Here is a 20,879-nt window from a genome sequence, read left to right on the forward strand (position 1 = left end):
TTTTATTTATTTGACAGATCACAAGGAGGCAGAGAGGCAGGCAGAGAGAGAGGAGAGAGCAGGCTCCCTGCTGAGCAGAGAGCCTGATGCACCTGGGATCAAACCTGAGCCGAAGGCAGAGGCTTTAACCCACTGAGCCACCCGGGCGCCCCTAATGTGTAATTTCTTATGCATTGAACTGAAAAATCTAAACTTGTGTTGTCCCTACTTCTTCCATAAATTGCTTTCAGTTTCCAGTGGTCAAAAAGGCCAACACTATTATACTATTGTTTGTTTCAGTTTTATTTGTCAGAGAGGGAGAGAGTGCACAAGCAGGGGAGTGGCAGGCAGAGGAAGAAGCAGACTCCCCACTGAGCAAGGAGCCTGATGTGGGACTTGATCCCATGATTCTGGGATCATGACCAGGTCAAGGGCAGACGCTCAACAGACTGAGCCATCCAGGCTTCCCTATACTGTTGTTTTTGTAAAAGTAACTTTTCCTTCCTTATTCTAAATTTATTCATTGTAGAAAATTTTAGTAAATACAAACTACTGTCCAGAGGCATCCATTGTTAACAGTGTGGCATATACTTTTTCCATCCTTCAAGACATACGGGAATACATGCTTGTATGTTAAACTCCACACAAATAAATGTATATAATAGCTTTATCAAAGTAGACTCGTTGTATGTGCTGTTTCTCAATTTTTTTTTAAAGATCTCCCTTTTAATATAAAAGTCAATTCCTAGAGTTTCTGAAACCCTTTTCCTTAATTGTAGAAAACCTTTGTCTCCTAATTTAAATTTTCCTTCTGAATAATCCCACTAGCTCAGAGGATTATTACCATCATCAAAATAGGATTTTTTTTAAAGTTTTCTAAATATAAAGTTTAATTATTTGCTTTTTTGGGCTATACATTTCCCTTCCAGTAGAATATATCCTCTGTTTCCCCGATCGAGAATTTACTATTTGTCATTTCAGAGAAGTACTCATTATTTATCCATTTTATATTCTTTATATTATTTATCCATTTTATATTCTTTCATAAAGTTGTGGTGTTTGCAGGAAAAGTTAGGGGATTTAGGCTTGTGGGAAAAAATTAGTATTAGCAGGGCACCTGGATGGCTCAGTGGGTTAAGCCTCTGCCTTCAGTTCAGATCATGTCTCAGGGTCCTAGGATCTCTCTGCTCAGCAGGAAGCCTGCTTCCCCTTTCTCTGCCTGTCTCTCTGCCTACTTGTAATCTCTCTCTGTCAAATAAACGAATAAAATCTTTTAAAAAAAACTAGTTTTAGCATGCAAAAAGGTGCTCCCAATTTTCATTGACTACCAGATTATTTAGTGATTTAGTGGCATCAGGTTAATGTAATGGTAGTGTACAGTAAATTAGAGGTATGGGAAATACAGAAGTGAACAACCATAATAATAAAAGATGGAAATTAGGAAAGTAGGGAGAAGCCAGGAGAAAGAAATAGGAGCTATCTGGATTTTCATCTGAATCTTGTCTCTCTCATGCTTCCAGCACTCCTGCCAGTTTTCCCATCTCTAAGTTATGAGGAGTTCAAATATATATTTCATTTTCTTCTTTATCTATGTTCTTTAGAACTATTCTCCACCAGGATTATTTGTCTTTCCCCTCTTCAGCCAGTCATCTATCACATCATTTTCTGTTTCTCCTAGTGCCATTTTCCTTTTCTACCCCCTTTAGAACTTTCAAAATGGTTAATATTCTAATTACCCGTTTAAGTAGGTGCTGCAGAGTATAAGAAATTCTTCATTTAAGTATACCTTTAAATAATAAAGGAGATGAATTTTATAATAGTAGGTTTCTAGGTTAATTTAACCTTGTTTCTTTTGTCATTATATATCTGTTGTATGCTATGCACTATACTAAGCTGAAACTACAAAAATGAATAAAACATGGTGCAGAGCCTTGTAGAACTCACAGTTTAGTACATAAGACAAGCATGTGAACAGATAGATAGCTACAGAAAGATAAACTTGTGTGAAGACTGATGAGATAGTACCTATTTCTGTCATGAAGGCTTTCACAAAGAATATGGTATTTGAAAGTTTGGCAAATAGGAACTTTTCCTGAGCAGGGAATTTCTAATCAGAGAAAAAGCTTTGAAAAGATTAAAGATACAAAAGATGAAAATAGAAGAAATATTCCTTTATTAATATCATTAATAAAGATCACACTTAGGAAAACTGCAGGGTAAATACTAACCTTTTCCCACTTACTCCATGTATCTGTATATTCAAGCTAGAAATCTTCATTTTATATATGTGAAAATGGGATATTTAAATATTTTTAATTAAATTAAGATCAGGTGTAAGGAAGGTTTTCAAATAGGCTTTATGTGAAAGGTGTGAAATCCAGAAAGCTCTGTGAATCATTAGTCATAGACTTTGAATAATTTTAGGATACCTCAGTACAGATTTGAATATGATTTTGAATTTTCGACTTGGCCTTTTTGTTTAATTACAGATAAATATTTGGAATCCATAGTATTTCAGATGTCATTAATAATGTTTTGATGATTTGCCTTTTAAAATATTTTATCCCAAGATATTGTTGAAACCTTGTTATGACAGCATACATTCTCTTAGTGTGTTTATTAAACCCTCAAAGAAGGCATTATTTGACTATTTTACAAATAAGAAAACTGAATCTTGGAGAGTATTAGGACTCTTCGATTGCAAGTCTCAGAGACTCAACTCTAAAAAGGAAATTAATAGGCAGATTTGTAAGAATTTTTAAGATGAAGAATCAAGTCTAAATAATTACATATAAATATTTTGTAATTTTAAAAATTAAAAAAAAAAAGCAAAACTATGGTCTTCCCCTTTCACATTCCTGCCTTCCATTTCTACTCACTATATATTTGTTTGAAAATTTTATGTAAATGTCATAATAATTTTTTAGGTTATTTTATTGCAATTATTGGTTTGTTAGGTTTATTGTAGTCATTGGTAAAGTACAGATTTATTATAAATGTAGTCTACCTTGATCTGTGTGGATTTTCCCCTCGTAGATTATTTGTGGATAAATACTACATTGTTGGAATGAGACAACATTCACTTTTTTAGATATAAATGCTGAGCGCTTGTACCCCTAATTAAGTGGATAGAAATTGAAGTTCTGTTATGGGATTTCAATTCACTCTTAGATTTCTTGAGTAATGATTTCGAAGTTCACATTGTGACTTAATAAAAATTATTTTTCATTGATTTATTAGGTGATAGTCCAATTGGGCTTTTTTTTCACCTTTGTTTAAATTAAAGAATTGCACACTGCCTGATTTGTAAAAGGACTTTTTAATCAGTTAATTGGTGTCACTTATCTTTTTCAACACCCATGCTGATAATTCCAGTTTATTATTTTATTTAGCTCCTAGAGGTTTTCACAGCCCAGGATAATGGATCATGGTATAGGGTTCAAGATGAATGAGAAGAGTGTCTTTCTGTGTATGAAGTAGGCAAAGGACAGTTATCAAAGGGAGGTAGAAAAGTGAGTCTGAACCTCCAGTACAATAACACTACAGTTTTAGAAATAGCACTTAACAGAAATTGATTCCATGAATCTGCTCATGTATCTATACCTCTTTGAATCTTCATGGAGTCAAGATAGGCAGACTCCAGTTGGAACCAGTGATACAGTTCGTCATATAGAATGTGCCCCTGTCCTGTCTAGCTTCACACATCACCTTTTACCATAATCTTGATGTTAAGATTTATGTCGTGATTAGATGTTCCTGAATGCTAGTACTAAGAGTGAAAAGAAACTCAAAGACTCCAGTTATTTATTAGAACATTGGAACTATTTTAAGATGAAAAAGTTATCATTGTTTTTAAATTCCCATGTATTTTAACAGTGTTCATTTTTTAACAGGTAGCCAATATGTTCTACATTGTAGTGATTATGGCTCTTGTATTACTTAGTTTTGGTGTTCCCAGAAAGGCAATACTTTATCCTCGTGAAGCACCATCTTGGACTCTTGCTAAAGATATAGTTTTTCATCCATACTGGATGATTTTTGGTGAAGTTTATGCATATGAAATTGATGGTAAGGGTTTATGTTTATAAATTCATCTTTTGTTTGTTTTGTGTTTTAAAGTCATAATTGCATTACAATAATATTACATATTTTCACAAGTCAAACTGTTATTACAAACTTAAGCCCTCCGAAAATACATTCATTAATAAGACCGGAAAAAAATCTATAAAAATTAATCCAAAAAAGTATTTTAGAATTTTTTCAGCCACAAATGGGAATCTGGCCTAACCTGACTTATACAATAAGGATATTTATTAGCTCATGTAACACAAAGTTCAGAGGTAGAATGGTCTTTGGGGTTTGTTAATTCATAGTTAAGAACACCTGTTCTTTTTCATTCTACTGCGCTGTAATCACAGTGTCTGATTTATACGGGTTTCCTTTCTGATTAGAACACTGTCACTAGCAGTGGGAGGAAAGAGACAGTGTTTCCCTGGTTCCCTTAAGGGTAAAAAGTCCCTTTCTCAAAAGGCTCCCAGTAAACCTATTCCTTAAATCTCATTAGCTCAAATTGGCTTTAGTTTCGTGGCAAGGATGATAGGATTACAGTGATTAGACCAGTCATGGTAGGTTGGATAAACTCTTAAATTAACAAAATCCAACTGTGAATACATTTTCTGCGTATCACTTCAGCAGCACAAAAACTAAAATAATTTTTTTAAAAAAATTGTTTTAGCTAATGAGGCTAGATAACTTGTGGACATAGGTGATGTTGCTGGCTTTCAAGGATGTTCTTCTACTGAGGTCCACAGTTGTCCTTTAGAATCTTTACTTGATTAGTTTGCTCTTGATCTCTTTTGCAGTTTCTCTCCTGTCTTTACTCCTTCCTTACCCCCACCGGTTGTTGCTCCCTACCTTCCTATTTACAGGTGATTAGGTCAGGAGGTGGGTACCTAGTGGTCTTTAGATGTTATCAGGTTTTGCTTAAAACCGTGAAGTTTTACCAGCCTGCTCAAACTTTGTGTTCAGTGCTTTCCTGTTCAGTGTCATTTTCAGGTTTTCATTTTCTGCCCTTTTTCTAACATGACTCTGGTTTAGTTGTTATAAAGCATTGGATATAGCTTTATAGTCTCCCTCATTCTCTTCCTTGGGTATTTGCTACATCATACAAATCTGAATAGAATGGAAATGCATTGATAAAACTTTTTAAGATTGAAAGAACCTTGTGCATTCATTTGCCTGTGAAACCAATTTGAAAGGAATGATAGCGCCATTGAGTGTTTTAATGGTGTGTATGTTCCTAAATGATTGCTATAGAAATACTAATTGTAAGCATTTATATAAAACTTGTCACTAATTCATGATTATTTAATTCTAATCCTTACACTGCTTAACTTGTTTTACTTAATTCTTTAATACTCTGGTGGGTACTAAAGCTCTTCTTTTCCTTGCTTTTTCATTCAGCTGTGTTTTGGCTTCAGAAACATTCCTGGTGGAGTTAATGAAAAGCAAGGAATTCAGACCTAATCATTGTATATATTGACCACTCTTTCAACTCTCTTGTGACATAATAAGATTAACTCAGTGATCTTTATATTTGTAAATTTACTATGAGTTTACTGTACTATTTTATAGTTCAGTTATTTTTCTTACAGAAATGATAAAGTGTGGCTGAATCTGCAGATTTTATTCTACTTACTGTTCCTCAAGCTGAACTCTGTCTTGAAGTGCAGATATAACACACAACTATGTACCTCCTCCTCTGCAATAGAGTAGTAGAACAGCTACCCATATCCCTCACAAAATTTTTCTGTGTTGGAGTATTTTTAAGTTTGTATTCCAAGTGCTTGCCCATAAGCTCTTTACTAGAGTCTGAAACAGATTTTTACATATTGAAACTTCCTTCAAACAAACAAATACTAATCAAAAATATTTACTGGTGTGATTACTGTATCTAATTTTTGTTCTTCTTTCTAAAGTGTGTGCAAATGATTCCACTATCTCTCAAATCTGTGGTCCTGGAACATGGTTGACCCCATTTCTTCAAGCAGTCTACCTCTTTGTACAGTATATCATTATGGTCAATCTTCTTATTGCATTTTTCAAGTAAGACTTTTATTCATTTGCTTATTGTAATGAGATTTAATATATAATTCTTATTTTGAAAGAATTCTACAAAATTTCAAATCTCAAGGTTTTCTTGAAGTTTAAACTACTATAATTATCGTAGAAAATTACAAATGAGAAGGCATACTTTTTCAAATCAAATGAGACTTTAAATTTGAGACTTAATTATCTTTCAACATGCAGTTCTTTTATAAATTTAACTTTTATTTGGGAATTATACTAAGTTGCCAAGGAGTACACACGCTCAGTATATAAAACAAAAAGGCAAGTCATCAAAAATCTCAATATTTTGGCATACATCTTTCTGTTTTTTATGAATATATATGAATCATTTTTTCTCTTCAAAAATAAAATTCTTAATATTTTTTATACTTTTTTTTTTTAAGATTTTATTTATTTATTTGACAGAGATCACAAGTAGGCAGAGAGGCAGGCAGAGAGAGAGGGAGGAAGCAGGCTCTCTGCTGAGCAGAGAGCCCGATGTGGGGCTCAATCCCAGGACCCCAGGATCATGACCTGAGCCGAAGGCAGAGGCTTAACCCACTGAGCCACCCAGGCACCCCTTTTTATACTGTTTTTGACTAAGGAAAACATGAATATTATCCCACATTAATAAATATCTCTATTTTATTTTTAATGCCTACCTGGTATTCCATGATGTAGAGACCTTAATTTTTCAACCAATATGATAACATTGTTCAGTTAGGTTGTTTATAATTTTTTGTTCCCAGAAACTATGCTGTGGTTAAATTCTTTTTCTTTTTTCTTTTTTTAAAGATTTTATTTATTTATTTGACAGAGAGAGATCACAAGTAGGCAGAGAGGCAGGCAGAGAGAGAGGAAGGGAAGCAAGGCTCCCTGCTGAGCAGAGAGCCCGATGGGAGGCTCGATCCCAGGACCCTGAGATCATGACCTGAGCCGAAGGCAGCGGCTTAACCCACTGAGCCACCCAGGCGCCCCAGCTGTGGTTAAATTCTTGATCATTCCTTAATTATGTCCTTGGATTGTTTTCCTAAAAGTAGAACTGTCCAGTTATGCATTTTTAGGACTTTGCATTTAAGCTAAAGTAGGCGTGCACCCCCAAATCTCTGCCAACACTAGGTATTATTATCTTTAAATTAAGGTTGCTAATTTGATAGTACATAAGAGTATCTTGTTTTTGTATGCACATATTTTGTTGCTACTGAGATTGAATATTTTCTTATAGTTTTATTATTTACATATAACTTTAAAATCTTAAGATCATATTTTCTGCCCATTTTTCTGGGAGTTTGTAATTATAAGATCCTCAACAATACCAAACTTGTGCCTTATATTTACTGCGTATATTTTTTCCAGTTTCTCATTTGCTTTTTAGTCTTGTGTATGGTATTCTTTTGAATCCTTGTTTAGAGCAGAATTGCAGTAAAATCTTTAGTATTTAAAATTTTATTATGTGATTTAGCTATGTTTTATTTTTATTCTTTGTTACTCAAGCAATGTGTATTTACAAGTGAAGGCAATTTCCAATATTGTATGGAAGTACCAACGTTATCATTTTATTATGGCTTATCATGAGAAACCTGTTCTGCCTCCACCACTTATCATTCTTAGCCATATAGTTTCTCTGTTTTGCTGCATATGTAAAAGAAGAAAAAAAGATAAGACTTCAGATGGACCAAGTAAGTAAAATATATTAAGGGAAATGTTTTTATTTTATCACTTATCAGTATTATAGTGAAAGTTAAGTATTAATTTTACTCAGAAGACTTAATTGGTTTATTTTACTAATAAAACGCTTTTGTTGAATTTGTCTGAGCATAAAGGAGTTTTAAGTATAATAAAGTATCTATAAAAGTGTATTTAGTATTAAATTTCTTTTTGAATATGGCATGTCAGTTTGTTTTTGTTAAAATGGTAATATAAACCATGACATTTGCTGTTCTACAAACCATTTTTTTGCTGCTCTGTAAACAACACTTTCAGTTTATTCTGTATACTACATGAGACTAATCATCATATCTGTGCTTAAAATTTTACAGTGACTTTCTGTTCTACAAAGTTGATTCTTAAATCCTCTACCTGGATGAGTGAGGGAGAGGAATAAAGAGAGATAGGGGAAGAGTGGTTTTTAAAGAATTATTTTTATTAACATATGTGTTATTTGCCCCAAGGGTACAGGTCTGTGAATCACAGGCTTACACATTTCACAGCACTCACCATAGCCCATACCCTCCCCAATGTCCATAAGCCAACCAGGGGAAGAGTGTTTTGTAGGAAGAGGAAATTAGAAGAAAGGTACCTGAAACTGTTCTGCTGAAGAAAAAAAAATGGAAATACTTGTCCAGTGCTTTAGAAACATTAGAGTAAAAAGAAAAAACATTACAGATGATGGATATAGTCTTATGAACCCTAAATCATAAGACTCATGAGCTGTAATTTGATATCTTGATAGTCTTAATTTTTTTTTTTTCTTTTCCCTCCTTAGAACTTTTTTTAACAGAAGAAGATCAAAAGAAACTACATGACTTTGAAGAACAGTGTGTTGAGATGTATTTTAATGAAAAAGATGACAAATTCCATTCTGGGAGTGAAGAGAGAATTCGTGTCACTTTTGAAAGGTTCAGAAGTTCTTTAATTATAATTGATTATGTCACAGTGGATTCTGATATGCCTTATACATGGTCATTGTTCAATTTATGTCAAATAAGTAAGCTTAGTAGTAGTTCTATATATCAGAAGAAATTCACTTCTAATATTTAGTATAAGTAAGTCAGTTTCTTATTATTTTTTAACATTTGTTACAGAGGACAGAAGAATGAATATTCTTTACTAGTCAGTGAAGAAAAGTGAAACTATATTTTAAAGTTTTTTTTTTTTCTTATGGCTTTGCTACATTCTGGAAGCTGATAGTATAGTTATAATAATGGTAATGGTATTTCTATGTATATGTAACTTTATACTCATTTTCATGTGTCTTACTTTGATGTGGGCAAATTATAATAGTAACAAAAATGTTTTTTGAAATCTTGATTTTATTATAATAAAATCAGCACCAGACCCTTTTTAAACACTAGGTGTGTCTTTTATAAAGAAATAAATAATCATTTTATTTTATATCTTAGCTTATTTGAGTGCATGTAAAATTTCTTTTTACTGTTGTCATTTATTGAGATTACAAAAAGAGTCTCCAAAACATTAATTTTTAACATTTATAAAAAGCCTGTTTTTCCCTACAGGGTGGAGCAGATGTGCATTCAAATTAAAGAAGTTGGAGACCGCGTCAACTATATAAAAAGATCATTACAGTCGTTAGATTCTCAAATTGGCCATTTGCAAGATCTTTCAGCCCTGACTGTAGATACATTAAAAACACTCACTGCCCAGAAAGCTTCGGAAGCTAGCAAAGTTCACAATGAAATCACACGAGAATTGAGCATTTCCAAACATTTGGCTCAAAACCTTATTGACGATGGTCCTGTAAGACCTTCTGTATGGAAAAAGCACAGTGTTGTAAATACACTTAGCACCTCGCTTCCTCAAGGTGGTCTTGAAAGTACTAATCCCTTTCTTTGTAATATTTTTATGAAAGATGAAAAAGATCCCCAATGTAACATATTTGGTCAGGATTTACCTGTGATACCCCAGAGAAAAGAATTCAATTTCCCAGAGGCTGGTTCCTCTTGTGGTGCCTTATTCCCAAGTGCTATTTCTCCTCCAGAACTGCGACAGAGAATACATGGGGTAGAAATGTTAAAAATGTTAAGTAAAAATCAAAAATTAGGCAGTTCTTCTAACAGCATACCACATCTGTCGTCCCCTCCAACCAAATTTTTTGTTAGTACACCTTCCCAGCCAAGCTGTAAAAGCCACTTAGAAACTGTAACCAAAGATCAAGAAATTGTTTGCGCTAAAGCTGCAGAAGGGGATAATGTAGAATTTGGAGCATTTGTAGGTAAGTTTGGGAAACTAATATTTGTATTATCAATATTATTCTTTTATTAAAATTAACACCTTAGAGATAAAATAAATAGCTAATTAATAAAACCATGTACTTATATGGTTAAGTGGGGACTGCATTTCATAAAATACAGTTCTAAAACTTTTAAAAGGAATCAGGTGGGGGAAATAGGTTGAATTGAGCTGTAATAGTTGTGTTGGCACATAACCTCTTCATTGAATTTATATATAACACTTACTTGGTCTCTTACTTTTGATTTTGAGACTCTTTTATTGAATTTGGTTAACTTGTTGAAAGAACCTGAGTGATTCATAAATGTTAGATACTTAGGGAATAATAGAAAGGTACAGGGGAAGCTAGGTAGAAATAACTGGAAAAGAGCAATATCTTAAAAATTGGGTGGCCATATAATTTTTCATCTCAACCTGTACACTTTTGATAGTGAAAGGGTATGCTAATAATTACAATTAGGCTAATAGGGAAAGCCAGGACTCTACTTGGAAAGTGAGGATATATGGTCAAACCACTACTGCCCAGAGAGGAGAGCATTTCAGAAAGGAATGATTCATTCTTACACTTCAGATAGCTAAAGTAAAATAAGGACTGAAAATATATTTATTTTGGCAATGATAACAAATTAATGGCCTTGGTGGAATCTGTTTCAGTAAGTGGTTGAGGGAGAAGCCAGATTATATTGAAATAAATTGTGAATGGGAGGAGGGAGTGTAAAGAGTACCTGGGGAGCAACTATAAAGCTCACTGTGAAGGTAAAAAGAAAGAAATAACTAATACTGTGGTTTGTAGGTAAGGTTTTTTATTTGTTTTGTTGTTAATGATGGGGGAGACCTAAGCACATTTTAATATTGACAGTGTGCCATATGGAAGAAGGTGAAGAGAGAATATTTCATAGAGCTAGCTAGGTCTCTAGTATTTGGGAGAATATAGTGTTGTAACAGTCTTCCTATTAGATTAGTAAAGTTTAAAATATTTAACAAGTTCTTAGATGGGGCGCCTGGGTGGCTCAGTGGGTTGAAGCCTTTTCCTTCGGCTCAGGTCATGATACAAGAGTCCTGGGATCAAGTCCCGCATTGGGCTCTCTCCTCAGCAGGGAGCCTGCTTCCCCCTTTCTCTCTCTCTCTTTCTGCCCTGCCTCTCTGCCTACTTGTGATCTCAGTCTGTCAAAAAAATAAATAAAATCTTTAAAAAAAAAAAAAAAAAAAGAAGAAGAAGAAGTTCTTAGAAAACAACTTGGGTTGTTTGTGGACATGACCAGAATGTTCTGAGGCATGAATGAGGCCCTCTGTCTCTTCAGGTTTGAATTTTTCCATCAGGTAGCTTCCTAACCTGGTCTTAACACTTGTTTTAGCCTTCCTAACTTAGAAGTTTACCTAGGAATGAAACATGTATGGAGATTGATCAGAGAATATCGTATGTCTATATAATCTCCACATTGAGGTCAACCCTGTAAGTTATCTAGGTAATGAGCATCCTGATCTCTACTGCTAGACTGGGTGAAGTTCACTGTGGATTTATAGAGACAACTTTTCCTACATAAAATCTATCGCAATTTATTTTTTAACGGTATAATACAGTCTGTATGTTAGTATATTGTCACTTGAAATAATATGCGTAGATAACCTACATATTTATTTCTAGATACGATGTGTGTGTGTATAGTGGATATATTATATGTGTGTGTATATAGTGGATATATATGTATAGTAAATATTATATATGTAATTTTATATTTTTAAAAATAACTTTTTAAAAAGTTTTTATTAACATATAATGTATTATTAGCCCCAGGGGCACAGGTCTGTGAATCGCCATGTTTACACACTTCACAGCACTCACCATAGCACATACCCTCCCCAGTGTCCATAACCCAACCACCCTCTCCTTACCCACCCGCGCCCCACAACCCTCAGTTTGTTTTGTGAGATTAAGAGTCTCTTTGTAATTTTATATTATTAATAGTGAAAGTAATTGCTTCCCTTTTTTCTTTCTAAATTTCAAGCAATTCATATCACATGTAGGGTTGTTTGAGGAGGCCTTTGACTTTTGCTGTTACAATATATACTGAACTATTCATCTTCTCTAGCTTCTTGACATATTTTTGGTATATATCCAAAGATCTATAGGAAACTTTAGACCCATCAAAACTACTTAGAAAACAATACAAATCACTTTTTTATGTAGACTTTAGACAATGACATTATTTTGATAAGAAAAAAGTATATATTTTTGTTGTAATTTTTTTTTTCTCTTTAAGGTCACAGAGATAGCATAGATTATTTACAGAAGTTTAAAGAAGCATCGAACAAGATAAAAGAAATATTATCTGTAAGTAAATCCTTACAACAGCACAATTAAGTCTTATTTTGCTATTTGGGGATTTAGTTCAAAATAGAACTAAACATTTCAGTAAAAACAGTTTTAGCAGAGACGATCACCACCATGATTATCCCAAGTATTTAAAAGCTGTACACCATTTAAAAAGAAGAAACAGGGCACCCAGGTGGCTAGGTCACTTAAGCATCTGCCTTAAGCTCAGGTCATGATCTCAAGGTCCTGGGATCAAGGCCCACATAGGACTCTAAGCTCATTGGAGAGTCTGCTTCTCCCTTTCATTCTCCCTTTGTGCTCCCCCCCTTACTTGCTCGCTCACTCTCTCTCAAAAGATAAAGTCCTTTAGAAAAAAAAAGAAAGAAAGAAATATGAAAAAATCTGCGAATAACCTGCATTTTTAAATTGATGAAAATAAAAAACACCTATTTAACATTTCTCTTTTTAAAAATGCTTCTCCCTGTACATTTCCCCATGACTAAATACTGAACTGAACTCTGCCAGGCCCAGAATTTTATTAGAATGTAAACCTCTAGCCAAGCAGTAAAAAGCTAAATATAGCAATAACTCCAATATAACGTGCAGGTGTAAGATATTCAATAAATGTTTGTTAAGTAAATTTTTAAGTGTGTGGAATAATGAGTAAGAAGTATTTCTTAACCGTTGCTTTCATAAATACCCATGATGGTCTTAATATGAGGGAAAGGAATGAGTAGGGAATCCAGTTTTTTTAAAGTTGTATCTCTTGTTTTATCTTTCAGTTTCTTACAGGGAGGGAGGGCTGACTGGGAATTACAATATAAAAATAAGAAGACATGGATGGAGTGAAATTGAGCATGCAGATGATAAGGATTAACAAGTAGAACTTCTTTTATGGGAAGACTGACAAAATTGTTGCACAGGTGTTTGAGTTGGAAAGAAAGACTGCTAAAACTGTTCTCTTACCATTTAAGAATCTGTGTATTTCATCCTATATAAACTATGCAAACCCTTTTTAATATTAAAGGGGATTTTTAAAAAAGTAGTCTGGGGAGGGTGCTTGGGTGGCTCAGTTGTTTGGGCATCTGCCTTCAGCTTAGGTCATGATCCCAAGGTCCTGGAATTGAGTCCTACATTGGGCTCCTTGTTCAGTGGGGAGCCTTCTTCTCTCCCTGCCTGCTGCTCCCCCTGCTTGTGCGCTCTCTCTCTCTGACAAATAAATAAAATCTTTAAATTAAAAAAAAAAAGTGATCTGGGGAGTTGTTGGTACTCTTAAGGCGTTTGTTTTTCTAGTAAGGCTGGTGGAAAGCATGATGGAGTACATGAGAAAGAGAAGGTTCAGGGTAACCATTGTGTAAAGTTACTAAGAAGTCAAGAGAATACCAGGAATATCATTTCTCAGCTATAGAGTTGAAATAGCATGAATTTTTTTACTAGCCATATCAGCATTTGGATTTCTGCCAGGAAAACCAAAGGCTAGGAATGCGTATGGGGAAAGTAAATCTTTGGAGTGATTCTGACTAGAGGATTGGCATGACACCATAGTAAAAGATTAGAACTACTAACTAATTGGAAATCTTAAGAGTTGTCAAACTCAGCAGCCAGAACCTTAAATTCACCATCTTCTTGCTTAGCAGACATGTTTCTCCTCCTGTATTTCCTGCTTCTGTTAATAACATTAACATTTTGGTTTACTTGGGCAAACTGCACTCCTACTTTCTTCCATTTAATAGCCAAGTCTAAGTCATTTTGCTTCCTAAATGTTTTTTTTTTAATATCTCTGCTTCTCTCAGCCCTCAGTAACAATTACAGTTACTCTGACTTAGACTGTCATTCTCTAATATGTATTTCATTAAACTTTTTTTTTAAGATTTTATTTATTTATTTGACAGAGATCACAAGTAGGCAGAGAGTCAGGTGGGGGAGGGGGAAGCATGCTCCCTGCTGAGCAGAGAGCCCGATGCAGGGCTTGATCCCAGGACCTTGGGATCATGACCTGAGCCGAAGGCAGAGGCTTTAACCCACTGAGCCACCCAGGCGCCCCTTTCATTTCAACTTTTAAAATGTCTCTAAGTGTGTCACAGTGGCAGTTGAAAGAATTCTATCAGCACGTTCTCATGGCGTCATTTTGGTATAATGAAGCAATTGGTGTACACAGGAAGTCATTTAGGATAAATGGATGTTCCTTAACGGGGAAGGGTATATGTGGAGGTTTCCCCACAGATTTCGCCTTTTAACAACGAACCTATAAAGCCAGGACTATGCTAAAAATTTATGAATGGGCAAGTAACTTTCTGGTAAAAGCAAGAAGAAGATACACATTTCTGTGAGGAGGCAGAAAACTGGTGGCTGTGTTTTGAATTAAACAATTTTGAGTAATTTACTTAGAGAAAAAGAACTCAAACTGTAATAATAGAATAATGAGCCCTAGCTCATGGTCATCTGAGACTTGGGAGTTCTTTAATGTTTATGATTTATACACCCCTTGAAAATCAAATGAAAGCTATAGACCCTCTTCCCAGAAAAATGCACATACACAAAATTTTTTCTGTTAAGGTATATGGAGTTTTACAAATACCTTGAAGCATATCACCAATCCTGCACTAGAATTTCTGTCACTAGAGTGAAACCGATACGTCATTGCATCAAAGAGTATATATCAAGGAAAGCACTTAAATAAAACAAATAAAAAATAGCTAAAACTGGTTTCAAAAGAAACAAATCAGAAAAGAAATTGGAGTTGCTTTGTGACTACAGGTAAAAGTGAGAGCACTCTCACTTGGCTGTATAAATCAGCTATATATGAAGAGCACAGAGCATCAAAGGTAGAAAAGCCTAATTTTCTTGAGATGTAAGCTAAATCTACTTATTAAAAGTAATAGTTTATTGTAGTAACATTTTAAAACTCATTGTTTCTGAAAGGTGGTAGAGGTTTGGGAATATTTTGAAGTTGCATAATAGTATGTGACCTGTTTATAGTTGAAAACAGTATGAATGTATTGGATTGTCCCCACATTAGTTGAATGCAGTTTGTTCATCCAGGAAAAAGTACAGGTAAAAAGAAGAAAGGAAGGGAAAACTAGACTATAAAATACTATTCAGGTAGAACAGTTGAAATAATGAAGATTTAGCTAAACATTTTGGTGACTCCAAAATAACCCTTCTGCAAATAAGAATTTTTTTTTTTAAAGATTTTATTTATGTGACAGAGAGATCACAAGTAGGCAGAGGAGCAGGCATAGGGGCGGTGGGGAAGGAAGGAAGCAGGCTGAGCAGAGAGCCCAGTGTGGGGGCTTGACCCCAGGACGCTGAGATCATGACCTGAGCCGAAGGCAGAGGCTTAACCCATTGAGCCACCCAGTGCCCTGCAAATAAGAATTTAATAAGAAGGATTGGATTAGAAATTGTTGAGAAGGAAGATGCTTTGTCAGTAAATACAAATTGGATAATTGAGTAGAAAAAGTCTGTTTATGTTCTTTTTTTTTTTTTTTTTTTAAGATTTTATTTATTTATTTGACAGAGAGCGAGCACAAGTAGGCAGAGTGGCAGGTAGAGGGAGAGGGAGAAGCAGGCTCTCCCCTGAGCCAGGAGCCTGATGGTGGGGCTCAATCCCAGGACCCTGGGATCATGACCTGAGCCAAAGGCAGCCCCATAACTGACTGAATCACCCAGATGCCCCTGTTTATGTTCTTCAGTCACTTCATAAGCTCAGATGAATTCTAACTTTAAACGTAAAAACTCAAATCATTTTAGAAAATAGAAATACTAAGTCAGTAAAATCAGGAGGACTTTCTAAACATTCAAGGAATTGACTACATTAAAGGAAGGATGTGAAGAGATTTAAGTACCAAAACATGGAAATGATAGATAAGTCAAAGCAGATCTGGAAAAAATTGAAATGTGACATATAATGATTAAATAGATCTTTGTTATATATGCAGCTCATATAATCAGTAAGAAAGCTACCCAAAACATTCCTTCTTTCCCATAAAAACCACTCTTCCACCCTCTAAACTGTTATAATCTGTCCATGTTGGTGTAAAAGAGCTTTTTGTTTTTTAGGTGAGCTGATAAATGTTTTACTATTTTCCCTACAGTTTTTCGTATTTTCCCCCAATTTTTTATGAAGTTGTATCACTATGAAAAACAATTCATTCAGATTGATTTATGAACAATAAGCAAGTAGGATATTTTGATGTAGTTTTTTTAGATTGTCATTGAAGAAAATTAACTGTGACCTTTTTGGTCACAGTTAATTTACTCTTCAGTGTAATTTATTCTTTGGTGTAATTTACTCTTTGGTGTCCAGGTAGATTAAAGCATATTGAACTAAATAGATACAGAGACTCTTTTGCTACTTAGAACAATTATTTGAAATTCAGTTTGATTGTTTTTAAATTGTGTATTTGTACAATATGCAGAATGATGTTCCTTCTGAAAACACTTTGAAACATGTGAGTTCTCATGGTGGATTTACTGAATGTCGCAAAACTTCTATTCCTCTTCATTCAGAACAAGGTAATTTGTGACTACATGAATTATATTACCAAACATGCTCATTTAAGCTTTAAATGTATTTTATCTATGTCACACACCTGAAGAGTAAATGTTTTCAAGAGTCAGAAAGTGATGATTCTGGTCCATCACTGTTGCTTTAAGCTTGAATAAAATACATAATCCTAATATTCTTCTTTTTTTTTTTAAATTTTTTTAAACAAATTGTTCAGTACATAAAGATGAAATATATAAAGATTTAATTTTTAATGAATCTGCTGATTTTAACTTTTACAAATGAATCTGTATTTTAATCTTTATAGTCATTTAGTCAAAATACTTTTCTAATTTAACTTTTAAAAATAGCTAATACATTTATTTGTTTCAGAATTGAGATACAAACACATTCAAGCAGTTTGAAAATAGCCTCTCATTTCAGCCTCACATGTAACCATTTATTTTTATTTATCCTCTAGAGTTTCACACTTATGCATCTTATACAGCAGAAGTCTTTTCTTCCTCTCATTTTTTTTTTTTTAAGATTTTATTTATTTATTTGAGAGACGGAGATCACAAGTAGGCAGAGAAGCAGGCAGAGAAAGAGGAGGAAGCAGGCTCCTGGGCTGAGTGGAGAGCCCGATGCTGGGCTTGATCCCAGGACCCTGGGATCATGTCCTGAGCTGAAGGCAGAGGCTTTAACCCACTGAGCCACCCAGGTGCCCCTCTTCCTCTCATTTTTACACAGAAAGTAACATATCATACATGCTGTTTTGTACCTTTAATTTTTCACTGGGTAATATAAAGGCCTGGGGATGTTTTCTTATCATACTTTGTTATGAATCAGTTATATATGCATATAAATTTATTAATCACCTTCTCGTTAATGTGCATATAATCTTTATAAGGTTCCTTAAGAAAAACATCACTACGATGTCCACCTGACCATCATTTCCCTTTTCATTCTCTTTTGGTATAGATCAGTATCGACTTGGATGTTTTCCAGGAATGCAAGTTGGTTTAACATTAACATAAAAAATATAATTGACGAGGGGTATCTGACTGGCTCAGTCAGTAGAGCATATGACTCTTGATCTTGGGGTAGTGAGTTCAAGCCCCATGTTGGATGTGGAACTCACATTAAAAAAGTACACACACACACATATACATATATATGTATATATATTTTATTTATCTCATTTTAAAATAATTATTTGTGTGTGTATGTATAATTGAGGCATGATAGTAATAGGTTAGAGGAGAAAAATCGTTTGTTCAGTAGCTGCATAAAAGGCATTTGATGAAATTCTGCATCCATTCATTATTAAAACTAGCAAAGTTAGAATGAAGTTTCCTTAATATGAATAAAGGGTATCTATATAAAAAGTTATCACAATACCATATCTCATAATGATACATTGAAAGCCAGGTGGGGAATCAAGGCAGGGATTCTGACTATTACCATTTCTATTTAACATTGTAGTTGGAGAAATAAAGTAAGAAAAAGTAATGGTAGAAGGGTTAGGAGGAAAGAAATAAAACTCATTTTCAGTAACATGGATATTATTTCTAGAGTTAGCATGCTTCTAATTTTGCATCCTCATATTTCAGTTTTAGATAATAACTATTGACCTCCCAGTAAAGAAGGCAAGGATAGAACTCTTCCTTTCCTCTCTCTGTTCCCCAAACACACACACACACACACACACACACACACGTGAGTACATATACACACACATGTTTACTCTTTCCCACCAATATAGTCCTATTGTAATTTTGGCTAGATCAACACTAGATTCTCTGCTGTTTAACCACATTTCTTCAAGATACTTAGATACTTAATACATCTGTCAGTTTCGTTATCTTGAAAAAGTTTTGCCCAGACTCTTTTAATGAACTTAAATCTGACCTTTCCCCCACCTCTACATTTGGAATACAGATTTTGTTCTAAGTTTCTCCATCACATTCATTCTGAGGTTTTTCTTTACTATATCATAAAATTGTGAAATCTGAGGTACTTTAGAATTTAACATCCTGGCTTGGCTTAGTTTTAAAGTTTATTTAGGATAAACAAACCAAGATATGATAAGGATGGCATCTTAAATCACAGGAGAAAAGATGAGGTGTTTTTTTCCCATTACTGTAAAATGATGTATATATAAGATTATTAATTGCAATGTTGTAATGACAGGAGATTGAAATCATACCAGATGTCCATCAATAGGAGTTTGGTTATTATTCTGTACTATTGTTGTGTACCCATAGTATGAAATTCAATATAGCATCAAAATAGAATAGAGAAATTTTCTGTGTACTGATATTGGAAAGATCTCTAAGCTTAAAGTTATAAAGCCAACAAGAAAAAAACCCAAATATATAATAAATATCATCCTACCATTTATGGTTTAAAAAATGATAGGTGTGTACACACACAAAATATTCATGGTAGGATATACAAGAAATGGAAATATGAAGAGTAAAGCTTTTTCCTTCATACTCTTTTTTACTGCCTTTTTACAAAAATAAATAATTTTGATGTCCAGTAAAAAGACCTCTGGCCTTGCGTAGTTCTTATCATCAGCAATGTTGGGGAGAGGATAAATTATTTTAAGAAAGTTAAAATGTGTAGAAACACTTGTGTTTGGCTGTTAATATTAAAATAATTTTTAGTTTTGTAACGTATGTTTTAAATTTTTCTTCAAGTGGAAAGTAGCAGTAGAAGGCCATCTACACAAGAAACTCATGAAGTAGATTCCAAAGCAGCTTTACTACCGGTTTGTACATTTCAATTAAATAAATGTGTATTTTAAGATACATATATTTAAGTATTTAGGTATATATGTATGTATTATTATTTTTCTATTTTTATGTATTTCATCATGATAAATGTAGTCTTTAATCCCTACCCCCTATTTATCCCATCCTCCCTCCCATCTTCCTTCTTCCCAAACCATTAGAGTCTTGTTTTGTCTATCTCTGTTTTTGTTTTTTTTCTTTGCTCATTTATTTTGTTTCTTAATTCCACATATGAGTAATCATACAGTATGTGTCTTTCTCTAACTTATTTCACTTAGAGTTATACTCTATCTAGCTCTATCCATGTTGTTGCAAATGGCAAGGTTTTATTTTTTATGAGTAAATAATATTCCATTGTATATATACCATATCTTCTTTATTCATCTATCACTGGACATTGGGCAGCTTCCATTGTTTGGGTGGTCTAAATAATGCTGCAGTAAACATAGGAGTGCATATATTCCTTTGAATTAGTGTTTTGTATTTTTGGCTAAATACCCAATAGTGCAGTTACTACATCAGGGGGTAGTTCTATTTTTAGCTTTCTGAGTAACCTCTGTATTGTCTTCCACAGTGTCTGTGTCAGTTTGCATTCCCACCAGCAGTACAAAAGAGTTCTTTTTTCTTCACATTTTCGCCAACACTTGTTTCTTAATGTTTTTGATTTTTGGCCGTGCTGACAGATGTGATATGATACCTCATTATAGTTTTGGTTTGCATTTCCCAGTTGATGAGTGATGTTGAGCATCTTTTCATGTGCCTGTTGGCCATCTGTATGTCTTTGGAGAAATGTCTTTTCATGTCTCCTGCCCATTTTGATTGGATTATCTGTTTTGGGGCTATTGAGTTGTATGTCTGTGTATATTTTGGATGCTAACCCTTTATCAATTATGTCATTTGCAAATACATTCTCCCATTCCATAGGTTGCTTTATAGTTTTGTTGATTGTTTCCTTTGCTGTGCAGAAACTTTTTGATGTAGCCCTAGTAGTTTATTTTTGCTTTTATTTCCCTTGCCTCAGGAGATAGATCTAGAAAAATGTTGCTATGGCCAGTGTCGGATTACTGTCTGTGCAGTGGTTAGAAAATTTTAAAGAAAAGTTTATGCATAAGAAAGAAAGGCAGGAATCCCTTGTTTGTACTGGAACTAATTATATGAAGTCATTACCAGCCAGCTGAAGTAATATTTGATTTTACAAACACTCTTTAAAAGCATACTCTGG

At 34.1% G+C, this 20,879-nt stretch overlaps 1 protein-coding gene across 2 annotated transcripts in view; it reads left to right on the forward strand.

Moving 5' to 3' along the window:
- TRPM7 (transient receptor potential cation channel subfamily M member 7) overlaps window positions 1-20,879 on the forward strand; it is a 114,894-nt gene that overhangs the window by 71,871 nt on the left and 22,144 nt on the right. For both annotated transcript variants that reach the window (XM_044229493.1, XM_044229494.1), the window contains 8 exons: window positions 3,873-4,047; window positions 5,958-6,084; window positions 7,582-7,766; window positions 8,573-8,705; window positions 9,324-10,039; window positions 12,318-12,388; window positions 16,792-16,888; window positions 19,565-19,635. In XM_044229493.1, the coding sequence (XP_044085428.1) occupies window positions 3,873-4,047; window positions 5,958-6,084; window positions 7,582-7,766; window positions 8,573-8,705; window positions 9,324-10,039; window positions 12,318-12,388; window positions 16,792-16,888; window positions 19,565-19,635 (1,575 nt within the window). The remainder of the gene's footprint in view (window positions 1-3,872; window positions 4,048-5,957; window positions 6,085-7,581; window positions 7,767-8,572; window positions 8,706-9,323; window positions 10,040-12,317; window positions 12,389-16,791; window positions 16,889-19,564; window positions 19,636-20,879) is intronic.

The sequence above is a fragment of the Neovison vison genome, chromosome 13, assembly GCF_020171115.1.
Source record: "Neovison vison isolate M4711 chromosome 13, ASM_NN_V1, whole genome shotgun sequence".
Lineage (NCBI taxonomy): Eukaryota > Metazoa > Chordata > Mammalia > Carnivora > Mustelidae > Neogale > Neogale vison.